The 13557-nt window shown below is 46.2% G+C and overlaps 1 protein-coding gene across 1 annotated transcript in view; it reads left to right on the top strand.

Moving 5' to 3' along the window:
* PLCB3 (phospholipase C beta 3) overlaps positions 1-13557 on the top strand; it is a 113287-nt gene that overhangs the window by 54507 nt on the left and 45223 nt on the right. The window contains exon 2 of the mRNA XM_066582824.1: positions 8668-8745. Within this exon, the coding sequence (XP_066438921.1) occupies positions 8668-8745 (78 nt within the window). The remainder of the gene's footprint in view (positions 1-8667; positions 8746-13557) is intronic.

A 13557-nucleotide genomic window follows, 5' to 3' on the forward strand; every position in this document is an offset into this window, starting at 1 on the left:
TTAATTTTTTTTTTTGCCCAGTCCCCCCCATTAAACACACATTACTAAGCCCCCCTGTAAATGACATTTCTAGCTGGTTCGTACTTACCGTTCCAGCGTTTCAGCAAGTTATAAAAGTTTCCTCAAGATGGCCGCCGGCTCTTTCCCAGTCGCTCGCTGCAGCCCGACGTGCGCGCTCCCGAGACGCCGCCAGCTGTGTCTCCATGGCAACCGGACGCATCGCAGCCGCCGACCAGACGCCCCGCAGCCGCCGACCAGACAGCAGGTAACCGGCGCTAGCCCCCGGCTCCCCAGCGCTAGTTCCCCCGGCCTAGCGACAGCCCCCCCCATCGCAGCGACAGCCCCCCCGGCCTAGCGCTAGCTCCCCCGGCCTAGCGCTAGCTCCCCCGGCCTAGCGACAGCCCCCCCCCCATCGCAGCGACAGCCCCCCCGGCCTAGCGCTAGCTCCCCCGGCCTAGCGCTAGCTCCCCCGGCCTAGCGACAGCCCCCCCGGCCTAGCGACAGCCCCCCCGGCCTAGCGACAGCCCCCCCGGCCTAGCGACAGCCCCCCCCCCATCGCAGCGACAGCCCCCCCGGCCTAGCGCTAGCTCCCCCGGCCTAGCGACAGCCCCCCCGGCCTAGCGCTAGCCCCCCCCGGCCTAGCGACAGCCCCCCCCGGCGCAGCGGCAGCCCCCCCCCGGCGCAGCGGCAGCCCCCCCCCGGCGCAGCGGCAGCCCCCCCCCGACCCATCACTTACCTGGGAGGCTTCTCGGGGCTGCTGGGCTGGGCTGGTCTTCTCCGCTGGGCAGCTCCAGTTTCTGCACCTTCCTCTAACAGAGGATGGTGCAGAATGGCCGCTTCAGCGCGCTCCCGAGCAGTGACAGCTCGTCTGCGCATGCGCAGAAGAGCTGTAGCGGGGAGCACACTGAAGCGGCTCGTGCTGAATGGAGAAGACCGGACTGCGCAAGCGCGTCTAAAAAAGCAAGCTGCCAGCGAATTTAGACGGAACCATGGAGACGAGGACGCTAGCAACGGAGCAGGTAAGTGGAATAACTTCTGTATGGCTCATATTTAATGCACAATGTACATTACAAAGTGCATTAATATGGCCATACGGAAGTGTATAACCCCACTTGGTTTCGCGAGACCACCCCTTTAATTAAAATTTCTTCAGGATGCCACTAGCACGGCGTCAGATTTCTGCACCTAACCCAGACATTCTTCTTTACTCACTGTGAACAAGACTGTATGGTAGGGTTCATTTACCCGACCGTGATTTCGGCGTGTATTACATCCACAATGCATAGCAGCATGACACGCGGTGAATGGAGTCAATGAATGTGAAGGGATCAGTGAAGGTCTGTTTACTTTAGCGTGTAAATACTGTGTGTAAGTTTGCGTGCGAAAAAGATCGCAGCATGCTCTACATGCGTGTACCACGCAAAGTGAGCCCTATTATTTTCTATGGGCAGCGTATGCAACATTGTCCATACGTAATACATTGTGTATGGGTGGTGATTCATACATGACCCCGCTATGAAACGGAGTGGGGAATAAAAAGACCAAATCCCACTGCATGTCAGCGTGCGTGAGATACGTGGTCCTGCGCATTGAGCTCGCTGCCATACTCTGCCGGATCACACACTTGTAAAGTGATGCAGAGGTCCTGCATCATTTTATGCATATGGTCATTTGAGTGAGCCCTTAGTGTGTTGGCTTCATATCAATAGCACACACAGTCAAAAACCGTTACCTGAAATAGACCCGTGCGGGGTAATTCTGCTAGTATGATATATAAACGACTTGTAAGAGTTTATGACTATTAGAAAGAAAGCCCTAAAATAACACCAAAGTCCGAATGCACACGGGCGGATTTGCATTGCGGAATCCTATCGGGCGTCCATCTCGGTATTCCGCAGCAGATACTGCCCATAAACATGTTATTGGAAATCGCTTTTTCCTGTCCACAAGCAGAAATCAATAGCGATTTTTCGCTCATGGAGGGAAAATCGCAGCATGTTCTATTCCAGCGCGGATTCCATGCAGATGGCTTTCATTGAAGTCAATGGAAGCCACCCGATCTGCGGCCCTTCCGCAATCACCATTGCAGAAAGGTCGCGGAATCTGCATTATAGTCTAGTGACATCGGGGCATAATCTGTACTGCGCATGTGCATCGGCCGGCACATCTGCAGTACAGATTATGTAGAATCTGGAGAAGTACGCAGGGGTGGTCAATTGGACAGGACTGAGCTACAATTCCAGGCATGGCCGCTACCAGGTATACAAAGCTGTGCTTGGACAACAGTTGAACATGCAAGTCCGCTTCATCAGATGAGGGCGGTGGTGCTGGGATTTGGACTCCCACCAATCTTATATTGATGGCCTATCCTAAGGCCATTAATATTGCATCTTTAGCAAACCCCTTTAAAGGGGTTATCCCACCAAAAACATGTATCACCTATCCACATGATGGGTGATAAATGTATGGCTCTTAGGCTCTTGGGGATCATCAGAACTACGCACCTTGGTGAGCACAGCGGTGGCGCGCATGCGTAGATAACAAAGTGCAGAGCTCCACTATCTCAGTCAGCCCCATAAAGGTGAATGGAGTGTGGTCATGCATGCGCACTGCTGCTCTATTCACTAAGGGGTCTACATATTAGGAAAACCGTGCCCCCCCCCCCAATAATGTGAAGGCGCATATGTTCCTTTCCATTCTATGCAGCTGATGGTGATAACTGAACACTGTGCTCTGCTATCTCCATAGACCATGAAGGACGTGATGATCCTGAATGTAGACCACTCCTTCATTCACTAAAAGGGGGCATGGCATGCGCAGTTCTTGTGATTTCTTGGGATCCCACTTGTCAGACCCCAATGATCATACATCTGTCCTATCCTGTGGATCGGTGATAAATGCATTTTGTGGGATAGCCCCTTTAACACATAAATGCCACCTGATATCTTTTACTCAGAGACATTTCCTAAATGGCTCCTCTGCTTCTGACATTCCGTGTTCTATTGTGGAATGCTGGATTGCTGCCACTAGATCTTCCTTGTGCCGGAAGGATGATGAGATGACCCAGTTTCTTAATGGTGCATAACATTTTTAATTTTGGTTCACAGCCCTGCCAATGTGCAGTATCCAGTATCTACCCAGACCTTATGGTAAATCTACACACTCACCCGTAGGCTGTGATCACATGGCAGAGTCTGCCGCAAACTATTCCACGTGGACTTGGCTTGTAAAACCATGGCAGAAATGCACGGCTACTCTACGGCTTTTGCAGCGGATCGGCACGTGGATTTATCCCTGTCAATGAGCAAAGTCTACCTGGGGCATTCAGTCACATTTCCATGTGAAGAAGTAACGTTTCACTTCTTCATGGCGATGTGCGTGGAAATACGGATTTTACCTATGTATGGGCTAATTCCGCATGCAGATCTGTGGCAGAATAGCTGCGGACTTCTGAGCCCTATGAACACCTTAGGCTGATGGCACATAGGCCTGATTTGCTTTGGCAGATTGTCTGCAGCAGAAAGTTGTTGAAGTGGGCTCTGCGCTTGACGTTGAGATGTGATCATCAAACAGGTGTTTGACTCAGGCCGACTGCATGGCTGCAGCAGAATCTGACCCGGTGCCAGTCAGTGCCCTATGCCTTGCATACCCCTCCAGATATTTCTTACTTTGTGCTGCGAATGTGACATTTCGGAATCGCCGCGGGTCGGACGACTTCTATTGCAGTGCACGAAAATAGAGCATGCTGTGATTCTTTCTCCGCGACCAGAATGCGCAATTTGTATCCGAAAGTGTGAGCGAAAAAGAGAATTTGCATGCTTTTCAACGGACGCATTTTGCTGCAGATACTTTGCTCGGACTCAGATTGCGAATTCCGCAATTGGAATCCGCCCGTGTGAGCCCGGCCTAAGCTATGGAAGCATGCTATGGACGGACATTGCTGCGGAATCCGCGGCCAGACGCCCATCGTGAATTCCGCAGCAAAAATCCGCCCATGTGCTTTGGGCCTTAATGTGCCACAGAAGTGCCCGGATGAACAATGTTATTGTTTGTTTGTGAATCGTGATGAACAGGTTCATTTACAGTTTCAGAGGGCATTTCAGAATAAGGGCGTATTTGTGTGCGCAAAATTTGCGTATGCAATATGCAGAGAATAGAACACATCAATATCAACGGCTTTGTACACTTTTTCCGTTTTTGTGTGCATGTTTCTCGCGCATCCAAATAATAGGCCCTGCTCTATTTTGTGCGCACCAAAGGTTCTCGTAGATGCCTATGGGAGGAGCACAAAGGTGCGTGCACACAGATGCGCAATTCCGTGAAAAAAACACATCTGGAACTCATTAGGCTAAACAGCAATTTAAATCGGGGCGTGTTTGTCTGCTGCACACAAATAAACCTGCCCTGCGTGCTCACAAAATACAGATGCGCCGATACGTTCTTCTATTCAAAGAAATCGTTCAATTGAGTGAAGGTGAATAATCGTTCAATCCAAACATTAGTCAACGACTGAACGCAAAACGCAGTCATTGGAAAAAACGCAGATTCTCTTTGTCGCTCATACTAACGGATACAAATTGCGTATTCTGCGAGCGGGGGAAAAAATGCAGCATGTTCTATTTGGCTTCAGATTACGCATGGACAGCCTCCATTGAAGTCAATGGATGCCGTCCGACCGACAGCCCATCCGCAATTAACATTGCTGGGCTAATACAGCAAGACGGAACCATTCTCATTTGAGCCAACAATGTATCTGCCCGTATACGCAGGCTGCACGAGCGGACGAGCTGGCGGTGACGTCACTTGTTCGCTTATTTAAGTAGCAAAATTCTGTATTGACAAATTGGTCAAAAAATTTGAGATAAATTAACGACTTTCATCGAAATGGTGCAACGTGCCGTATATCTAATGGAAGTAGGAGAGAAATTAGGAGTTATTTCAGTGACCAATCAACTTCGAAAAATAAGTGGTTGACAAAACCACCAGATCTGACGCTTCCTTCTTTGAGTCTTTGCCAATATTCAGACTCCTACAATAGTCCTTGGATGGCGGAGGGGCCATGTTCAGCATATACTATAGGCAACATTCAGTATTTAGAGATGTGCTACCAATTACAACACGATGTACATTTACAGGCGTCCTACTAGAAGTGACGGGTACAACGGGGATCTGGTGGCTGTACCGAAGGATCTATACCTGCTCAGACAGGCAGATGTAATGCTGCCATATTGGTTGGCGATTGTACATATTCCTCTAGTAATGGCCAGCTTTAGCTTGCTCTTCTGTCTTTTGATGTTTCCGCCAGACATCTGGCGCTCCCTCCCTTCACTTCATACATTGGTGCTGGAGGCTTCCCAGCACTGACAACATGGTGTGAACATCCTTCTCTTCCTCCGTCTCTCGCACCAGCAATCTGTGCGGCGCTCTGCCAGGTAATATCCCTTATCAGTCCTCGCCTGCCACGGCCAAAGGGCAGCATCACCGACGCTACATGTGTCATTAGTAATGCCGCAGTGCAGAACACTGCCAGATGGAGCAATCCCACAGATCATTACTGGGACTATTGGTGGTGATGTAATATCTACATATACCCGGCTGTACGCGTGTGCTACCCATGTGCTGGCAGGGTGAGGGCAAGGGCATCTGATACGCTGAGATTTATAAAAACCGTCGAAAACAAAAAACGCTCTTGTTGTTGCCCATAGCAACCTATCACAACGCAGATCAGAACAAGAAACAAAAGCTGAGCTGTGACTGGTTGCTATGGGCAGCAGACATTTTCCCATTCAACAGCTTCTTTAACCTCTTAGTGACAAGCATATATATATTTTTTTTTTTGCTGTAAGGACCAAGAGATTTTCGCTGATACAGTCATATGAGGGCTTGTCTTTTTGTGGGACAAGTCGTATTTTTTTAATGGCACCGGTATGAGGTACATATGATGTATTGTATACCTTTTTTACAATTTTTTTTTTTTTTTTTTTTTTTTTTTTTAGAAATTCCGCAATTGTTTTTATGGCATTTGTCATGATAATTTTCTTGTCTGGATCAGGACAAGTTTATAGAAATGTTATTTGTTTTCTAATTTTGCACAATAAAAACATGTTTTTAAAGAAAAACAATTGACTCTTTGTGGCCACATTCTAAGACCCGGACCGTTGTGGTACCCGTGACTCCTGGACTGCTTTCTATTGTGTTTTTTGAATGGAGAATAAAAGAAAAATAATTCATCACTTTGTGTTCTTCTGGCGTTGACAATGCAGAATAAATAACAGTATATTTTCATAGTCTGGGCCATTATACTGATTATGTGTTACTTCTTCAAAGATTTTTTCGGTAATTTATCAATTTAAAAAGGGTTTTTGTGAGGAAACACTGTGTGCTTTTCTATAAATCTTTTTTCACACTATTTTTTTAGTCCATCGAGGAGACTTGAAGATGCTAGTTCGAACGCTAGCAAAGTACACTGAATTACTTATGTAGTGCATTCTACTAAGCCTATGACATCATTAGACCCTGCAGGAGGTGAAGCCTAATGGGCTGGGTGACATGGCAGGCATGGAGGCCTTTGTCATGGGAACCCATCAGTACCATGCCATAACACTGCGGGATGCCGATGGTTGACAGTGGGACCTTGGTTATCTGCTTACAGGCTGCTCCTATTGATTGTGGCACGTAAGGGGTCAAACTGGCTGTTAGAGCAGGAGCCTGGCTGTCAGGCCTCAGCCAAGCCACTGCCTTAAAAAGATGCAGGTTTAAAGCCCAATAATGAAGTTATTAAAACAGTGTTAATTGTCTTTGACAGCTGACACTCAGCTGCAATAACTATGATCGAAGATAACCCTGATTACAGCCATTCAGGTGCCTCTCTCAACTCTGACTGCAGCATTTAAAGGGGTTGTTTGATTTCTGAACATTTCCCCGGCAACCGGACAACCCCTTTAAATATAACTGCATTTTTGCATCATGGTTATCTTTGAAACTTATATTTGAAATGATTTTTGAAAAAGGTTTATTGGTTTTATCTAATTTTTTTTTAATCCATTAGATGAGCTAGATGCTTCAGTTTCCAAGTGTTGTGCACGCCTGCTCCTCAAGGGAATAAAGGAAGTCTGCCATCAAGACTTTGCTTATAAAGTAATTCAAACCATAAGTGGGCGATATGAAGACAAGTATAAACTTCTCTATCTCTTTAAAACATTACTGTGCCCCCAAATGGTCATTTTCTTACCCTCCACACAAGCAGGACTAAGCACATGTCTACAAGATGGCAAGTCGTTGAGCATGCCCCTCATCCCAGTTGTGTGGAGCATGTGCAAAATTGAAAAAAACTTGGAGATGCCAATCATTAGGCAAGGGTTAGGGTTTGGGAGGTACAAGGGAAGAGAGCCTGAACCAATTTGGGCGAGCGGACCGCCCTACAGACAGTTTCCACTGATTTCCATACAGCTCACGCAACAGAAAACCACCAATTATGAGGTCATGGCAGCCCTGTAAAGAGAGAGAGGTATGCTTATACTTGTCTTCCTATCGCCCACTTATGATTAGGAGAGATTTATGGGGTAAAGTCTTAATGACAGACTTCCTTCCATGGGACTTGATGGGTGTCTGATTGGACAGACAGTATACAAAGTACTTGGAAAGGTCTATAAAGGTAGAAGGCTAAATGTAGTAAATGCTGAGTGCATGCGAATTGCTGTGCAGTAGTGTAAACAAGATTATGGCAGGGGAATATACTTTTAACCCAAAGTTTATAGAGACTGGATGAATTGTATTCCTTTCTGTAGTATTTTTTTCCTCTCGTTAGTAAGAGCTCTCATCAGTGTTTATAGAAGGAAGTGCTCCATGTTCTTGTGTATGTGCAGATCATCATCACAGAGAGCCGCCGCTCCTTTCTGGTTCCTGAGGTTTTGTAGAATACATCCAGCACGTTTCTAGCGTTCTTGCTCCCTATAAGTTTTTGCCCCTTTCATTAAAGGGGTTCTGTCATTAGAAAACAAAAATTCTAGACTTACCTATTCCTCCCCGTCAGTCTGCTTACCGCATCTTCTCCTCGCCGATCTTCTCCTGGCTCCTGCAGTCCCCCAGGTCTCGTCACCACAAGCCGGCCAATTCTTCGGCAGTCTCTTTCCTGCAGGTCAGTGTATGTTATGTCACTAGTGACGCAGCATTCATAGCCTAGCAGGGAGTGCTGAGCTATTGCAGAGACTGTGCATGCACACTGTCCCATGACAATAGTATATAAACTCTCACAGCAAGACAGTGCGCATGCATAGTGTCTGCAATAGATCAGCATTCCTTCCTAGGCAGTGAACGTTACATCACTAGTGACATAACATACACTGACCTGCAGGAAGGAGAATGCGGAGAATGGACTCATCATAACAAGAAGAGGAGGTTCCGGACGCCTGGAGGTGACGTGACTCGGGGGACTGGAGGAGCCAGGAGAAGATCAATGAGGAGAAGATTCAGTAACAAAATGGCCTGGGGAGGAATGGGTAAGTACTGCTTTTTTTTGTTGTTGTTTTTTAGTTTTTTTTAGACAAAACCCCTTTAAACAAGTGCTCTTAGTTTGCTTTCCATATAATGACATCTAGCTAATGATGACCTCTAATATTATTACTGATTGTGTTGTATCATGCATCCGCTTTTTTTCTATTTTTTTAGGACACGGGCGGTAAATCCTTGGTGACCCTGCGTGTGGACAGCATGGGATTTTATCTCTACTGGACTTGTCCTAATATGGTGAGTGTGATGTTTGCAGTCTTTAGATGACATGAAGGTCCTCATACCATATCTGGTTCTATAAGCAGATGTGGGTAACGAATTGTATGAAGATCCTCCGCGCCCGTCTCTTATTTTGTAACTGTTCCAACATGCTGTTATCTCCTGGTAACAGGTACACCCACATCCTATCCTCCCGTATCTCGCCAGGCTTCTCTTGCATTGCCTTTTTCTATCCATCGCTTTCTCTTCGCCGTGTTGCTCTTGACACTCTCTGATGTATCGGACCTGCTGTCGTTTTATGGGTTTTATCAATGAGCTGTGTGCTTTGTTTTCCAGCTTCATACTTAAAATTCATTTTAATTAGATGTATTATTTGTTTGCAAAAAATACCCCTAACTCCACTCCAGAAGATCCTGTTGTGCATTGCAGTCTCCCTACTGCAGGGGTCCGGGGAGCAGGGGTGTGGGGGGTTGTTTGTTGGGGCCTCACACTGCACAGCTGTTAGTTGTCCCTGTGCCAGCTTGTCAGATGGCAGTCTAGCCTACACAGCACAATTCCTTTTTCTTACTCCTTGATCCTGCAGAAGTGCTGTTCTCTCTCTTTTTTTTTTTTTCGTAAGGAATAGAAAATCTCTAGTGTTGCTTTCATGTGCAACGACCATACAGAAGAGTACATAGAGCGGAGCGTCCTGGATACCTGCCCGTGCAGCGAGATATCCGTCACTTGCCTATTCCTGTGCGGAATTACCCGCTCATTGAGAAGAGGTGAATTCCGCAGCAGAAATGGCGATTAAATTGACATGCTGCGATATTGAATTCCGCACTGCGTGTCTATTTCCGCATGGGCTTTGTGTGGATTGTCTCTGGAGCTTGTGGACGAGATTTCCAAAATCTCATTCATTTTGCTGCTACTATGAATGCCGCAGAATTTCCATATGTAGGGTCCGCACGGGAATTCCATTGCAAACCCGCCCCATCAGGACCCCACCTTAATGGGTGAGTACTGGAAAGTTCTCTCTTCTTTTTTACTTTTTTCAAAACTACCCAGTTTTTTTTTGTGTGTTTTAAAACCTGGAAAGCCCCTTTATTAGTAGAAAAACATTTCTGCTTTCTTCCAGAAGCGTTACTACATTAGTTTTTAGGGTGCTTCATTGGCTTGAATAGGGCCCAGCTGTAATGACAGATGGGTAAGAGTGGCGCTGTTCACGGGATAAAGCAGCCATGTTTTTGAAGATTTTGTTCCCATCTCAACCGTATACATTGATAGTCTTCCTATCAGTCTGACAGAACCCAATCAGCTCCATTGTAAGTCTCCAGGATGCCATTGTTTTCCTTTATACCATGGATTTGGCATTGCATTACGTTGTACCTTCTAAATGGAAATAAAAACGTGATTCTAATAAAAACCTTGTCTCATATATCCCGTTTAATTCTTCTTCTCCCATACATACTCCATCTCACGCTGCTGCCCTTCTCTTGCCTCTCTCCCGATGCTACTCTTTGGCAACTTTATGCCCACATCTTGATGAAAGTATCGCAGTTTGCTACAATGTTCTTGCATTCTCTTTTGCTGGTTGTTGTCTGCTCTCGGGTACGGGCAGGAAAACCAGCAGAATTTGAAGCTGTGCTTTAACCAGCTTTGTAGAGAGTGGGGGTCTCGGAGTGTGGACCTCCAGGTATAAATGAATATTTCTGTAACATCCCTTCCATCCTGGAAGCATTACGCTCTCTCTCTTCCTGTTCTGTGTTCATCTGCAGACCCTCAAATTGTTCATCTGTACAATTTCCCCAGAGCTGTGTGTGCCTCCGACACATCTGGATATGTCCAGTGGAGCCCCCACCCCTCCACATCTGGACGCCGGATGAATGCGCTCCTTCTCATCCATTTTCCCACGCCATCTCGCTCTCTCCTTACCTTTACTCTCTCTTACTCCATGTACTATATACCTCTTCCTGTTTAATCCCATTTTTGTTCCCTGCCCGGACCATGTTTTTCCTAATTTCTCTCTCCCTCCTGCTGCCTTCCCTCCCCGCCTGCATGCATTATTTTCTCGATGGACTCTGCGGAAGTTAGGAGAAGGAGGGGGAAGATGCTCGAAGTGTTTACATTTTTATATTCCGTCTCTATTCCCCCGCTCTCCGCTGAGATAAACGCGGTTTCCTTAACCAAACTCCGAGAGTTTGTAGACAAACAGAAAGATACCAACTTGTAAGACTTTTTAAGGAAGATGGGAGTGTGTTCCCGGTCAGCTTGTGTGCATCCAGAGGCCACATAGATATAGACACATTTTTGGGGGCAGTTTTATACATTTTTGAACCTGCATTCATTATACTTTGTGACCATTACTTTCTGTGTCGACTGTAATCAAGGAACAAGACATATGTAGAGACCACAAGTTAAGAGACTTTTTATAACTGCTTTCTGCTTTGGCTAATAGATGAATGGGAGAAACCTTTCGTTAACTCAGCAATACCTAATAGAGCGTATGAAAATGGGTTTTCTAAACCGGACAGTCCCTTTAAGGCTGGATTACCATTTATCAGTTGCGGCCATCCGGTGGGTTTACAATGGACTCTGACCCAACTCATGTCATCTTGGTTCACTTCTTCCTGTCTGTCACAAAAGTAGTGCTCCAGATGTCCTGAATTAACTTATTGAGGGCTGTAGGATCAGTTCTGGCATCAGTTTCCCTCCAGTGTTTCACTACAACACTAGAGGGGAAAAACAGCCGGATTGGATATATGGGAACCCAGTCTTAGCTGGCCATAGCCATGAGGTTTTCATTGGTGAAACCAGATATATTTATGGGAACAACCAACTGTTTGCCCTTTGTCTCCCTCAAGATAAGTGGCGCCATAGTTGTTTTGCTGGCCGCTACCATATGTCTATAAGGCCCATTTACATGTAACGATTATTGCTTAAAAAATACTTTCAGTCAGCTTAAAAAACCTCGTTGGCTCGCTGGCTTCTCGTCCTGCGTAAAGGCTCCCTGTGCAGCGCTTCCCATAGGAGGTGAAGCGCTGAGCGAGTAGCGAGCCGGTGGCAAAGTCTTTCTATGTAAACACTCTGCACGAGCGCCAACTACCTTAGCAATGACGTCCGCACTAATGCAGTCGTTTGAAAGACTGTCGGCCCATAGAAAAGGAGCATTAGTTTTTTAATTTTAACCAACTTCCTTTATGAACTTAAAGGGGTTGTCTCGCGGCAAACATCAAAATTTTACATTCCCCCATTCCCCCTGTCACCCCCCTGGCGTAAAATAGCAATTTAAAGCGGTTTTTAAACCGCTTGCTACTCACCGATCCGACGAAATATGAAGTTTTAAAAATGTTCTGCCTAAGATGGCCGCCGGTCCTTTCCCAGGGATGCACTGCGGTTTTCTCCCATGGCGCACCGCGGGTCTTCTCCCATGGTGCACCATGGGCTCTGTGCGGTCCATTGCCGATTCCAGCCTCCTGATTGGCTGGAATCGGCACACGTGACGGGGCGGAGCTACGATGACGACGCGGTGACCAGCTCTCCGGCACGAGCGGCCCCATTCACCAGGCAGAAGACCACACAGCGCAAGCGCGTCTAAAAAAGCAAGAAGCCAGCGAAATTAGACGGAGCCATGGAGACGGGGACGCCAGCAACGGAGCAGGTAAGTGAATAACTTCTGTATGGCTCATATTTAATGCACGATGTACATTACAAAGTGCATTAATATGGCCATACAGAAGAGTATAACCCCACTTGCTGCCGCAGGACAACCCCTTTAAGGCCCTTTAACACGGAACAATAATTTTTGAAAAAAATCGTTAAATGAGTGAAAGCGAATAATAACTGTTGTTATAAATGCGACCGACCGATGAATGATAAATCGTTCACTTTTTGTTCGTCGTTCATTTTATGCAAGCACAAAAAATCATGTTGGCTCATTCACTTATCATTCAGTTTAAATAGCGCTCGGACAGTCCTTCCCATTCACTAAAGGTCAGTTTACACCAAATAATTTGCCGTTTAAACAAGCTGACAAACAGCGTTTGCTCATTCGCTCGTGCAGCCCGTTTATACAGCAGATACATCATTGGCTCGTTCAAACAAGAAGTTGTTCAGTCATTCACATTCGCAGTAAAAGTGAATGAGAACGACTGAACGAGCACGAGTTAAAGCGAACGAGCCAAAGATGACTTTTATGCCTACATAAAATGAACAACTAACGAAAACCGAATGATTTATTGCTCAGACATAGGATGCATTTAGAATGAACGATTATCACTCACTTTTGCTTGTTTGAACACATTTTTGAAGGATATATCATTTGAAGGAGTGAACAATGTCAAAGTGCCCTCGGGCAGGTTGTTTAGACAGGCAGATACATCGTTGGCTCCTTCACACAAGAAATCGTTCTGTCATTCACAATCCCTGTATAAAGGCCCTTTTACATGGAACAATTATAATCTGAGTCAACCTTGAGGATTGAATTTGCAACCTTCAGGTTGTGAGCGAGAGCTTAGGACTGCATTTCTGCTGCCTTAGCACTCTGCGCCACGCAGAGCTCATATAGGGAGGTATATGGACATGTCAGCAGATGCAGAACCGCTAAAATGCAGATTTATCTTGTTGTGTAAATGGTTCAGACAATGGTGAAGTCATTGCTTATGTTTATGCAGTCAGGAATAAGGAAATAGTGACTGGCAGCATTCAGCAATGTAGAAAAATACAAGATTTATTTCCCCATTACAAAAATTACGGCAACGTTTCGGTCGTAATAGACCTTCCTCAAGCCAATGCTTATGTTTATGCATTCAGTATCCAAATTTTGTATGTCAGCTACTTTGTTTCCTTGAA

The sequence above is a fragment of the Eleutherodactylus coqui genome, chromosome 11 (assembly GCF_035609145.1).
Source record: "Eleutherodactylus coqui strain aEleCoq1 chromosome 11, aEleCoq1.hap1, whole genome shotgun sequence".
NCBI classification, from domain to species: Eukaryota; Metazoa; Chordata; class Amphibia; order Anura; family Eleutherodactylidae; genus Eleutherodactylus; species Eleutherodactylus coqui.